At 41.6% G+C, this 12,454-nt stretch overlaps 1 protein-coding gene across 2 annotated transcripts in view; it reads left to right on the top strand.

Annotated features, from left to right (window-relative positions):
- The window catches only part of impact (impact RWD domain protein), a 78,556-nt gene that overhangs the window by 52,697 nt on the left and 13,405 nt on the right, over positions 1 to 12,454 (top strand). The window contains exon 10 of one of the 2 annotated variants that reach the window (XM_054730042.2): positions 479 to 549. The exons of the other annotated variant lie outside the window; for it this stretch is intronic. Coding sequence (XP_054586017.1) covers positions 479 to 527 — 49 coding nt within the window. The 3' untranslated portion in view covers positions 528 to 549. Of the gene's footprint in view, positions 1 to 478; positions 550 to 12,454 lie in introns of those variants that run through there. 2 annotated transcript variants of the gene reach the window in all.

Below are 12,454 nucleotides of genomic sequence, written 5' to 3'. Positions count from 1 at the left end.
GTTTGGTCCTGATGTGAGGCTTAGACCGGACATTGAGGCTGTGTGTCAGTTAATTCGGGCACTGCCATCTATTTCCTTTTTAAATAACCTTAAAATTATATTTAATCGATCATGTAATGTGGGGAATTCATGCATTTAGCAATTAAATCAGTTATTAAGCAATCATAATCAGGAACACCAGAAATTCTTGCAGTCAGGATAAAAGTTCTCTTCCACAGTAAATGGAATTTTAGACTCAAGGAGGACTTTCAGACACTCTGTGTGCGTCTCTCAGTTGCGGAGCTGACAGAAAACTTTAAATCAGGCTTGTGACGTACCAAATGAGTCAATTTTCACCTATATGTTGATCAACATAATAAACTTTTATCTACAGAAATAAATCCACTTTCTATTTGGCCTTCCAAATCCAGAAGATTCTGCTCAGTGCTTGTTGACATACCATGAAGACAAAACATTCAAACAGACTCTCTTTCCCAAGGTCCTGCACTCTCTGCGTAAAAGCCTGGCTGCTGTATTCATCCCTCTGAATAAAAAGTGAACCTACTCGAATCCTACATGACTTTATTTTTAAGTTAAATAATCATGTGTGATGAATGAACAAGATGTTTAAATCAAATGTTTGAGTGATCTGTCCTTAAACCAATGAATTTGAAATGAATATTGTTCTTACAATGATCCATTTATATCACAAATCACTATGTGTTTGATTTAACAAGTTAATCATTGTTTACACTCATACACATTACATAAGATACATATTAAGGTTAATATATTCACCTCACATAAGTGTTTTGAGCATTCTTATTCACAAAGTGTTAAAAAAATCTTTGTATCTGAAGAAGGCGTGGCTTCCTGAGGGATGTTGGTAAATACTCAGAAACGTGTCGAATTCTGGTTTGCCAAACTTGGCCAAAACTCATAACATGGTGGATTAATAAAACAAGAACTTCTTCCCGATTAATTCAGTTTCCAGCTGACTCCTGATTCGGTCAAATTGGGAAAGAAGCATCTCTTTTGAAACCATCTCCTTTGACCTTAAGTCAAAAACCTTTCTGCGACGCTGCAAGTGATTACAGACACAACAGCTCTTTTTATATGGCGCAATATGGGGGCCAAAATTAAGACTACTGCCCAGCAGCAGGAGGCTATATAAATTCCGAAGCAAACTACTGATCTGATTAATGATAAGCTGGCGCCGGTAACTGAGAGGCTGCCGCTGCTTACTGAGGAATAGCACCTTTACCGGCGTTATTACTAGATACGCTAGGGACTAGCAGCCCTCGGCTGGTCATTGCCTGGTTCAAACACTCCCTCTGCTGTCTATTAGCATGGATAGGTTAGCGTTAGCCTGGACGGGCAGGTGTTAGCATTGGAGAGGCTTGCCATTAGCGTGCCTAGGCTGGCCACTAGCTGGATTTCCTACCTCCTCGACGGACCATTAACATGGATAGGCTGGCGTTAGCATCGGAGAGGTTAGCCATTAGCATGTCTCAGAGAGTCACTTACTCTACTAGATGTGTTTTTTTTTTACTTTTATTAAACGGATGACATACAATGAGTCCTGCAATCACAGTTGTTCCTTTGACAGAACACTTTGTTATACACATTAACTTTAAGCATATTGTAAAGTGGACAGCCTGTTGGCATTGATTAGGTGCTGTGTTAACTCCATTTTGCTCTTAATTACAGGTTGATGGCGTTTTCTTTTTATATAGTTTGGTTTTCTTGCACATATCAGAGAAAAAGCCAGAGCTAACTAGTTAGTACTTTTCATCTTTAGATTTTAAATCCTTTGTATTGAATTACAGGTTAATAATTATTTAAATTGTGATGTTATCTTCATTAAAACTATATAATTGTACCAAAAAAAACACATCTAATAGAGTAAGTGACTCTCCGAGGCATGCTAATCGCTAGCCTCTCCAAAGCTAACGCCAGCCTATCCATGCTAAAGGTCCATTGACGGGGTAGGAAATCCAGCTAGTGGCCAGCCTAGGCACGCTAATGGCTAGCCTCTCCGATGCTAACGCCAGCCTATCCATGCTAATGGTCCGTCAAGGGGGTAAGAAATCCAGCTAGTGGCCAGCCTAGGCACACTAATGGCTAGCCTCTCCAAAGCTAACACCAGCCTATCCATGCTAAAGGTCCATTGACGGGGTAGGAAATCCAGCTAGTGGCCTGCCTAGGCACGCTAATGGCTAGCCTCTCCGATGCTAACGCCAGCCTATCCATGCTAATGGTCCGTCAAGGGGGTAAGAAATCCAGCTAGTGGCCAGCCTAGGCACACTAATGGCTAGCCTCTCCAATGCTAACACCAGCCCGTCCAGGCTAACGCTAGCCTATCCATGCTAATAGACAGCAGAGGGAGTGTGTGAACCAGTCAATGACCAGCCGAGGACTGCTAGTCCCTAGCGTATCTAGTAGTAACGCCGGTAAAGGTGCTATTCCTCAGTAAGCAGCGCCAGCCTCTCAGTTACCAGTGCCAGGTTATCATTAATCAGGTCGGTAGTTTGCTTCAGAATTTATATAGCCTCCTGCTGCTGGGCAGTAGTCTTAATTTCTGCCCCCATACCGCGCCATATTTTCAGTGCTACTTCAACTCTCAGACCTTGGACACCTAATCTGCAGACCCCGGGTTGCATCTCATGGCCGGGGAAGCTGAACTCAGAGGAAGTTACTAATCTCTTGAGTATTGTGGTTTCGACATCTGGTGACCTCACCATTCGACCGCAAAACTCCGGACCGCCGGGAGCAGCTCATACCAGGGTATCGTAAGCCTGTATACTGGAGTTTGATGAGGGTTTTAATCAAATCAACACTCTAGTTATAAACAACAACAATTTCACTTTTATAACCCAGACTTCACAATTTCTCTCAGATAGAGTCAGGTCCATAAATATTGGGACATCGACACAATGCTAACATTTTTGGCTCTATACACCACAATGGATATCAAATGAAACGAACAAGATGTGCTTTAACTGCAGACTGTCAGCTTTTATTTGAGGGTATTTACATCCAAATCAGAAACGGTGTAGGAATTACAACAGCTTGCATATGTGCCTCCCACTTGTTAAGGGACCAAAAGTAATGGGACAGTTGGCTCCTCAGCTGTTCCAGGTGTGTGTTATTCCCTCATTATCCCAATTACAATGAGCAGATAAAAGGTCCAGAGTTCATTTCCTGTGTGCTATTTGCATTTGGAATCGGTTGCTGTCAACTGTCAAGATGAGACCCAAAGAGCTGTCACTATCAGTGAAGCAAGCCATCGTTAGGCTGAAAAAACAAAAGAAACCTATCAGAGACACAGCAAAAACATTAGGCGTGGCCACAACAACAGTTTGGAACATTCTCAACAAGAATAATAATTTCATTTTATTTAAAAGCACCTTTCAGAACACCCAAGGTCACTTGACAGAAAATACATTCAGAAAATACATTAAAACAGCAATAAAACAACATTAAAATGCAAAGAAGAAAAAACAAAGAGAGAAACAGTTCAATAAAATCAGAGGTCATAGGCCGATTTAAACATGTGTGTTTTGAGTCTGGTTTTGAAAAGGGTGAAACTGTTGATGTTCCTGATGTGTGGGGGGAGTGAGTTCCAGAGGCGGGGAGCAGAGCGGCTGAAAGCTCTGCTCCCCTTTGTAGTGAGACGGGCAGAAGGAACAGCAAGATGATGGAGGAAGAAGATCTGAGAGAATGGGAGGGGGTGTTAATTCTTATAAGGTCTGAGATATATGGAGGAGAGAGGTTATGGATGGCTTTGAAGGTATGGAGGATAATTTTGAAGATAGACCTGAATTTAACTGGGAGCCAGTGAAGCTGCTGGAGAACCGGGGTGTTGTGGTGAAAGGAAGGGGTTCTGGTGATAATATGGGCTGCTGAATTCTGGACCAGTTGCAGTTTATGAAGGAGTTTGTTGGGGAGACCATAAAGAAGTGAATTGTAATAATGAAAAGGAACGCACCGGTGAGCTCAGCAACACCAAAAGACCCGGAAGACCACGGAAAACATCTGTGGTGGATGACGGAAGAATCCTTTCCCTGGTGAAGAAAACACCCTTCACAACAGTTGGCCAGATCAAGAACACTCTCCAGGAGGTAGGTGTATCTATGTCAAAGTCAACAACCAAGAGAGGACTCCACCAGTGTGAATACAGAGGGTTCACCACAAGATGTAAACCATTGGTGAGCCCCAAAACAGGAAGGCCAGATTAGAGTTTGCCAAACAACATCTAAAGAAGCCTTCACAGTTCTGGAACAACATCCTACGGACAGATGAGACCAAGACCAACTGGTACCAGAGTGATTGGAAGAGAAGAGTATGGAGACGGAAAGGAACTGCTCATGATCCTAAGCATACCACCTCATCAGTGAAGCATGGTGCTGGCAGTGTCATGGCGTGGGCATGTATGGCTGCCAGTGGAACTGGTTCTCTTGTATTTATTGATGATGTGACTGCTGACAAAAGCAGCACGATGAATTCTGAAGTATTTCGAGCAATATTATCTGCTCATATTCAGCCAAATGCCTCAGAACTCATTGGACGGCGCTTCACAGTGCAGATGGACAATGACCCGAAGCATACTGCAAAAGCAACCAAAGAGTTTTTGAAGGGAAAGAAGTGGACTGTTTTGCAATGGCCAAGTCAGTCACCTGACCTGAATCCGACTGAGCATGCATTTCACTTGCTGAAGACAGAACTGAAGGGCAAACGCCCCAGGAACAAGCAGGAACCGAAGACTGTTGCAGTAGAGGCCTGGCAGAGCATCACCAGGGATGAAACCCAACGTCTGGTGATGTCTACGTGTTCCAGACTTCAGGCTGTAAATGACTGCAAAGGATTTGCAACCAAGTATATTTTTATGGAATATCACATCTTATTGGTCATAATTAAAGAGCAAGTCACCCCTACCATATCTTACTCAACTCCCACTTCCTGTTTGAAAAATGCAACAAATGTTGTTGCCTAGCAGGCTGAGAGGGCGGATACACACACACACACACAGGTTCACAACGACATTGTGACATCATATCGTACTAGCTAACGTTCTAGGGTACCTCTTAGCCAATAGTGGTAGCAGATTTAAATTCAAATGCAGTGCAGAGTTTTTACCCGACAATGGCACAACACTGACAGTTTTAAGCAGAAATGTTTAATTTTAACAAAAATGCACTAACGTGCAAAACTATTGACTACATGTGTCTGCAGTACGATTAGACACACATTTATATAGTTTATCAGGAAAAAATGTTGATTTGGGGGTGACTTGTGTCATGGTCTGCGTCTGTCCCTTCTTTCATGTGCCTCCTGGTGTTTCTCCATCCTCTCTAGATTCCCTTCTGTGTCCTAGCGCCCTCATGTGTCATGTCTGCGTCTTCTTCATGTGTCTTCTGGTTTTCCCCATTTGCCCCTGGATCTCCGGCCCTCTAGGTTGCTCAAGTCATTTCCTTTAGTTACAGCCTTTCATGATTTAGTATGTTTTTTCCCTTCGGTGTTTATTATTTTTCTCCCCCCTCCCTTTGAATTGTAGTTATGTTTCCTGCTCTTTTGTAATAGGGTTGATTCTTAGGTCAAGTTAGTTTCTCCCCTGATTAGTCATTGCCTTCACCTGGTCCTCCTCCCACACCCCACACACCTGCAGCTCATCTCCCTCTCATCCTCCCTGTGTATTTAAGCCCTGTCTTGTCTCATTGTCTTGTCGGTCCATTGTTTGTACTCTGTCAGTCTCGTCTCTCATCTTGGATTATTAGGGTTTTTGGTCTTCTCGTGTTCTTTAGAGTTTTAGTTTTCCAGATCGTTATCTGGATTTTGAATTTTGGCTCCCAGCCTTTGGACTTATTTATGTTCTCCTTATAAATAAAGGATTTTTTCTTATTCATCATCTCTGCCTCGTGTCATCCTGAGTGCTGCATTTTGGGTCCTACCATCCCGTAACGTGACAACTTGTTCTTTAACAAATGTATTCCACTATGTTGAAATGTCTCCCCAGCCTTCATTAGTGTCTACAGCTGCTGTTTATCACTAAATTAAACAAATCATGTCGGAAACGTGCTGGAAGCAGCTGCAGCACCAGGTATGTCAGCTCAAGCTAGACTTTGAGCAGTGTACAGGGTCAATGTCTTGTTGAAAGATCCAGCTCTTTCACTTATGTATGGAGGTCAAGGGTCATTGAGCTTACCAAACCAATTTTGAGTTCCAATAATTAGTTCTAAAGGATTTGGAATCAATAAAATGACCAAATGTATGCACCTGACTAATTTTGTTTAAACAATTTTTGCACACTTTCAGTAAATCCTATAAACTTTGTTTCACTTCTCAAATATCACTCTGTGTTCTATATGATATATTTAACTGAAAACGTTTATTCTAACAACCAATGATTTATACAAAACAATCATGAGGATTTTTAAGGCTGCCCAAACTTTTGCATCCCACTGTAGGTCTCACCGAGAAGACTTGACTTAATCCCATTTGTCAGGATGGTAAGAGCCATTGTGATTGTCTGTTTTTATTAAGTGGATGTAATTCTATGGAAGGATAAGATTTTGGATGCTTCTTGGTTGTTTTAAAATGGAAATCATCCACTTTGATATTGTTGCTAGTCATTAGCTTGCCAATCCGGTTAGAATACATCTGCTTCTGAAAGCTGTGGTTGTACAAGTAGTAGTATGACTAATAAATAATAATTGTTCATAACATTTTAAAATAATGCAGCAATCCCTTCTATTTTCATTGTTGTAGATTTAAAGAGGTTGTGATGTTTTATTTTGCAGTTCTTCCTAGCAAAGCCAAGCTTTGTAGATCAATCATTACATTATAAAGGTTGGTGAGACATGACATTATTATCAGAGGTTTAGTGGGAGAGTTAGCTCCAGTAAACATAGAATTTTTCACATTACAGATCTTGGTGTTGTGACAGCTTTCCAGCTGTTCGGTAGATCAGTCACGCCTGAAAATAATTTCGAATTTCTTTGAAGTCAGTTCCATATTTTGTTGAGTTTTTCATGGATAACATGATTGATTGTTGGCCGGGAGCTAAACTGGCTCCTAAAAGTCTCCTACTTCTGAACATCGTTGTTCAGACGAGTTCTAGATTTCAGTCTCATTCTTAATACTTAAAGTTTAGTCCCCCTTGAATGTCAAACCCAGACTCTGTGACTACTTCTTCACACTCACTGACTCCGGAGGGACGACTCAAGACCTATGGACAATAACTCGTTTCCACGTCGTAGATTCTTCTCTAATTAATATGAGAGGTTGTTTTTACTCAATAAAATCCTAATTTGAGTGGGCCTGGGCCATCTGAAGCCTGTTTGAAGCTCTCTAAGGAGGTCAAAAGAGCCATTCAATTATCCAAATTCATATCTTTAGACACGAGGGAGGCAAAAAGCTTTAAGGACACTTTCAGCTCCCCTAACAATAACAGACAGAGCGAGGCACTGATGGAATAAAGATTTATTTTGTGAGCAGAATTATATTACAGAACACAGCCAAGCTGCAATGAGAAAGAAGTTAAATTAATACCAATACTAATGCATATTATGATGAACACATTTGTCCCCATTTGCTAAGTAAATTTCCTCCAGACTCTGCCTGCATACATAAAAACTTGACTTATTTGATGTTAATGATAATCAGCCTTGTTTCACAGCAGCTACTCTCAGAAGACAGCATGCTCAGCAGACGTATCAACGGTTATTTGTTCTTTAGAAGCCTCATTAAATATTCAGTCAGCACAGCTGATCACGAAATTGTACAAATCAACTGATATGTTACAATGGGACAATGAGGACAATCATTCAGGAGCTTTTTGTCCTTTTCATAAAATCGTCAAATATTATTTAAAGTGTCCTGTTTGATTGTGGAACGATGGGATGCGCTGCAAGGCTTTGCTTTTGTGTTTCTAAGACTTGTGAGACAGATTTCTGCACCTGTAACTTTTGGACCACTCCTCGTGAGTAAAGTGTTTCAGATGTCTTAGGTTTTAACGCTCCTCCAGACTACGGCTTTCTGCTCATTCTGCAGGATCTTGATCAGGGTTCATAGTGGAGCTCTTCAGAACAGTCCAAGGTTTTAGTCTTTGGTATTTTATCTGTGTGTTTTAGGTCATTATTTATGATCTGCACCTAAGACCAGTCTATCTGACACTGGGCAGCACTTTTCACTTCACATTGCCCTGATAGTTAAAACACCTGATTCAGCAAATCAGCCTCAACCAGTGATGGGAATATCGGTGTTTAAAATAATGATGTTACTAACGGAAGTTAGTTTTTTCAGTAATATGTGAAGTAATTTAATTATTTCTCTGTTGTGACATCGCCGTTTCCGTTACTGATAAGAAAATTTGTGTGTTACTGTAATTCAGAAGCGTGGTGTGTTGACACTGTCATCATCTGACCAGAAGCTAAAGGGGCAGATGTTTACATCTGTGGTCTGTGTAATCTGTAATCTCCGGGTCTGCAGCCGTGCCCTTCTTGACGTGACCATGGGACTTTCCATAAAAGGAAGGTCCTCTCACTTGTTCACCGCTCAGACGTTATTTCACTCATTCCTTGTCATAATCTCCTACACGATCAGTGTTTCCCAACCCTGGTCCTCAGGGCACACTGTCCTGCATGTTTTCCATGTTGTTCTTTCAGACACCAGTGGTTCCCTGCTACCACACATCTGACTTGAATGAATGAGTGATTAAGAGGTATCTGCTACATTTGATGTCCTCCTGAGGAGGCAATGGCAATGTAAACCAGGTGTGCCAAAGCACAGACATGGAAAACATTCAGGTCAGTGTGCCCTGAGGACTAGGGTTGGGAAACACTGTTATAGATCATCCTCCAGTCATCCAGCCGGAATCAGTCAGTGTTCCTGATCATTTCCTTAGTCCCGCTGTAATACTCAGTGTGTCTACATGCACATCAGAAAACCGAATGATTGCCCTAAAAAGACTCACGTCGGTTTTTAAATGGCATGTAAACGTGTTGGTCTGGCTGAAGGTGAACTGGTTCTAATCCAGTTGAAGCACCCAGATAACGCGGTAGCAATCTGATTACTGTAGGGTTATCTACATACTAGAATCAACACTGTTGCTATTCAGTTGTTAGATTCTGAGAGAAGACCCAAACAAGTTAACAGTGAAGCTTCTATTATATATAAACATCTAGGATATTAGATATATAGATATATAAGCTCATATGCCAACGAGCTTGGTCTAATTTTAATCCAAAGATTAATGTTTAATTTAAGCTAATTAAATTTAATAGCAAAAGTTTATTTTTGAATCAGAAGTTAGGAATCTTTGCTTTTTCAATAACCAGAAATATTTATACCTTTCTTGTTCCATTTCAAAGAATGAGTCAAGTTTAAAAATGAAGAATTTATTACTAACAATTTTAAACTTGACAATTTGAAACGACAATTAAAAATGACAATTCATGAATGACATTTGATATTTAAACTTGTTTTGAAGGCAAACCTGTGGCTGAATGAAAGCTAAATTGAAAATACGAGTTTGGATGCTTGAATGGATTCTCAGAAGGTTTATTTCAGAGAGAGAAGCACGTTCTGGGTTGAAATGATGGTTTTACAGCTAACTGTTGTTACTTAGAGAAAACGGCATCAGAAACAATCTGTGTGCTACCTCACCCAGCAAGGATGACCCTTCGTGAGGATCTGGAGGTCAAGGGAGGATGGTGTCAGCCTCCAGGTACTCGGTCCGGTAGAGGAGACTCGAGGAACCGACTCTCTGGTCCGAAGATGTCACCGGGTACACAGTGTCGAGCGTCTGGATTAACTCTGAAGGAGTTTCTCGTCTTAACTCTCAAATCAATAACTCTGAGGGGTTTTTGTGTCAGCTGGTTACAGTTACGTTTATTCGAAGCTTTTCTTATCGGCGTGACAGAACAGCAGGTGGAGGTTATGGGACGGCCGTTCCCGTATCCTCAGTGATGGTGGTTGGTTCACGAACTGAAGTTAAAGCTGCTGGAAGTTAGTTTTAACAAAGTCCTCAGAACACGCCCTCTCAGAGCAAGAAAGCTTTGGTCATGAGTCAAAAAACATGTGATAGCAGTTACCCTTTACTCTGGATAAACTCTGTGTTAGATGGATAAGGTGGAAGTTGACCTTATTTGCTGAACACACATTACTGATCATCAACCATAATCATAATTATATCCAAAGCATAATAATTCATTTCCGTAATTAAAAATACATTTATACTGAACCAAGTGATTATTTATGATGATTATAATAAACCTCAATAAAGTCAAAGAGTTTATTAAATTATTACTTAAATTATTATCGTGAACTTGAAGTGTCCTTCTTCTGGGACGGAACAGCAGCAGATAAAAGATGGTATTCTTTAGACATCAGGGCTCCTCTTTAATCTGTGGAACTAAAAGTTACAGTCTGACCCAGCTTGACCCAGCTGGGAAAATGTGACCTTTATCACAAATTAGAGGACCTTCATGACGCTACATTACATTCTGCATGTAAATGTAAACGGGTCAGCAGAGCTAAACCAGTAAGACGCTCGCAGTTTGAAATCCCAAAACACCCGGAGAATGTTGTGTTGATATGTCATTTGTCCTTCAGGCTTGCAGTAGGTGGATAGTAGGGGATTGGGGATTTTGAAGGAAGATGAAAGAAAAGAAGTAAAAATGTTGTGGGATCCGTGTAATTTTACATAAACATGGAAAACTCGCTTTCTTGACAATCCTCGTCATCGTGTGTGGAGTAAAGTATAAAAATAAAAGGAAACAAATGTGTGTTTAAGTCTCTCCATAGTACAGAATCAGCCCTGTTGATGGTTTTGAATGATATCATGATGGCAAACGATTCTGGGGAGGCGTGGTTTTGGTGCTCTTGGACTTGACTGCGGCATTTGACACCATAGACCACAATATCCTGATTGGTCGACTGGAGCACTGGGTGGGAATATCAGGCTTAGCACTCCAGTGGATAAAATATTACCTGTCAGGGAGGAATTTTTGTGTAAGACTGGGGGTCTGTTTGTCTGATACTGCTGATTTGCAGTGTGGAGTGCCTCAGGGATCAGTCCTGGCACCTCTCCTCTTTTCCCTCTATCTGCTGCCGCTGGGTGACTTGTTTCATCGGCACAACGTCAGGTTTCACCTGTATGTGGATGACTGTCAAATCTATTTACCTGTATCATGCAATAACTCAAGTTCTTTTAAACCACACTTGGACTGCTTGGAGGAGGTCAAGTTATGGATGGCTCAAAATGTATTGTTCTTCAACCAGAATAAAACTGAGACTATCCTGTTCTGCCCGAAATACAAACATGGATGTGCCCAAGGGGTTGACTCTCCTTCATTAGCGCCTTTTGAGAAGGCTGTGGTCACCAACTGGGGGTGAAGTTGGATGGTGAGCTCACACTGGACACCCAGGTCAATGGAACAATCAGATCCTGCTATTTCCATCTCAGGAGAATAGCTAGGATTAAGCCGCTGCTATCACGTAAACATCTGGAAACTGTCATCCACGCCTTCATTACCACCAGACTGGACTACTGTAACTCGCTTTACGCAGGCATCAAGCAGGCCTCCATAGCGAAACTACAGAAGGTCCAAAATGCGGCAGCCAGGTTTCTGACTGGTACCGGGAGATCTGAACACATCACACCTGTCTTGGCATCCCTACACTGGCTTCCAGTCTCTTTTAGAATTTTGTTTAAAGTTCTGGTGTTTGTTTTTAAATGTTTAAATGAGTTGGCTCCACGTTATCTGGCGGATCTGATCCATCTTTATGTCCCCGCAAGGAACCTTCGGTCAGCACAACAAGGACTGTTGGTCGTTCCTAAACACAGACTACAATCTCGAAGGGGTCGTGCTTTCTCGGTGCTGGGGCAGAGGCTCTGGAATGAGCTACCTACATGTGTTAAACAGGCCGCCACGCTCAGCAAGTTTAAGAGCCAGCTGAAAACACACTTTTATTCTTTAGCTTTTATTCAAGAAGAGTCCCGTTAACGGACGGCTTTGCACTTTTTGCTGCCCCACCTAGATTTTATCTGCATGCTGCATGTTTTTGTTGGTTTTTAAATGGTTTTAGATGTTTTTATTTTTTTCTTTATGTTTATTTCTGCTGTGCAGCTCTTTGTTTGGTCCTTGGGCCATGTGAAGGCGCTATATAAATAAAGTTTTAGTTAGTTAGTTAGTTAGTGTGTTGACACAGAAATACCTGTGGAGCCAGGTGATGCATACACTGTGTGAGCAGTTCTGGTACTTATGAGTTGGAGAACTGGTTCATCAGTGCGATACCCTCACAACAGATGAGCAAAACATCAAACATGCCTGAAATTTGTGCAAGCGCACAATTGCTGATCGGGAGCTGCTCGTGAGGTGATAATCACCTCTTGTAACCCCCTGTATACTACACAATGCAAAACTCACCCCGATCTCAAACATTCTTGAACGAGGGGGAAATTGGCTCCGAA

This window comes from Nothobranchius furzeri, chromosome 8, assembly GCF_043380555.1.
Source record: "Nothobranchius furzeri strain GRZ-AD chromosome 8, NfurGRZ-RIMD1, whole genome shotgun sequence".
Taxonomy (NCBI): Eukaryota; Metazoa; Chordata; class Actinopteri; order Cyprinodontiformes; family Nothobranchiidae; genus Nothobranchius; species Nothobranchius furzeri.
The sequence above is the reverse complement of the archived record's forward strand: the minus strand, read 5'-3'. Positions and strand labels throughout refer to the sequence as shown.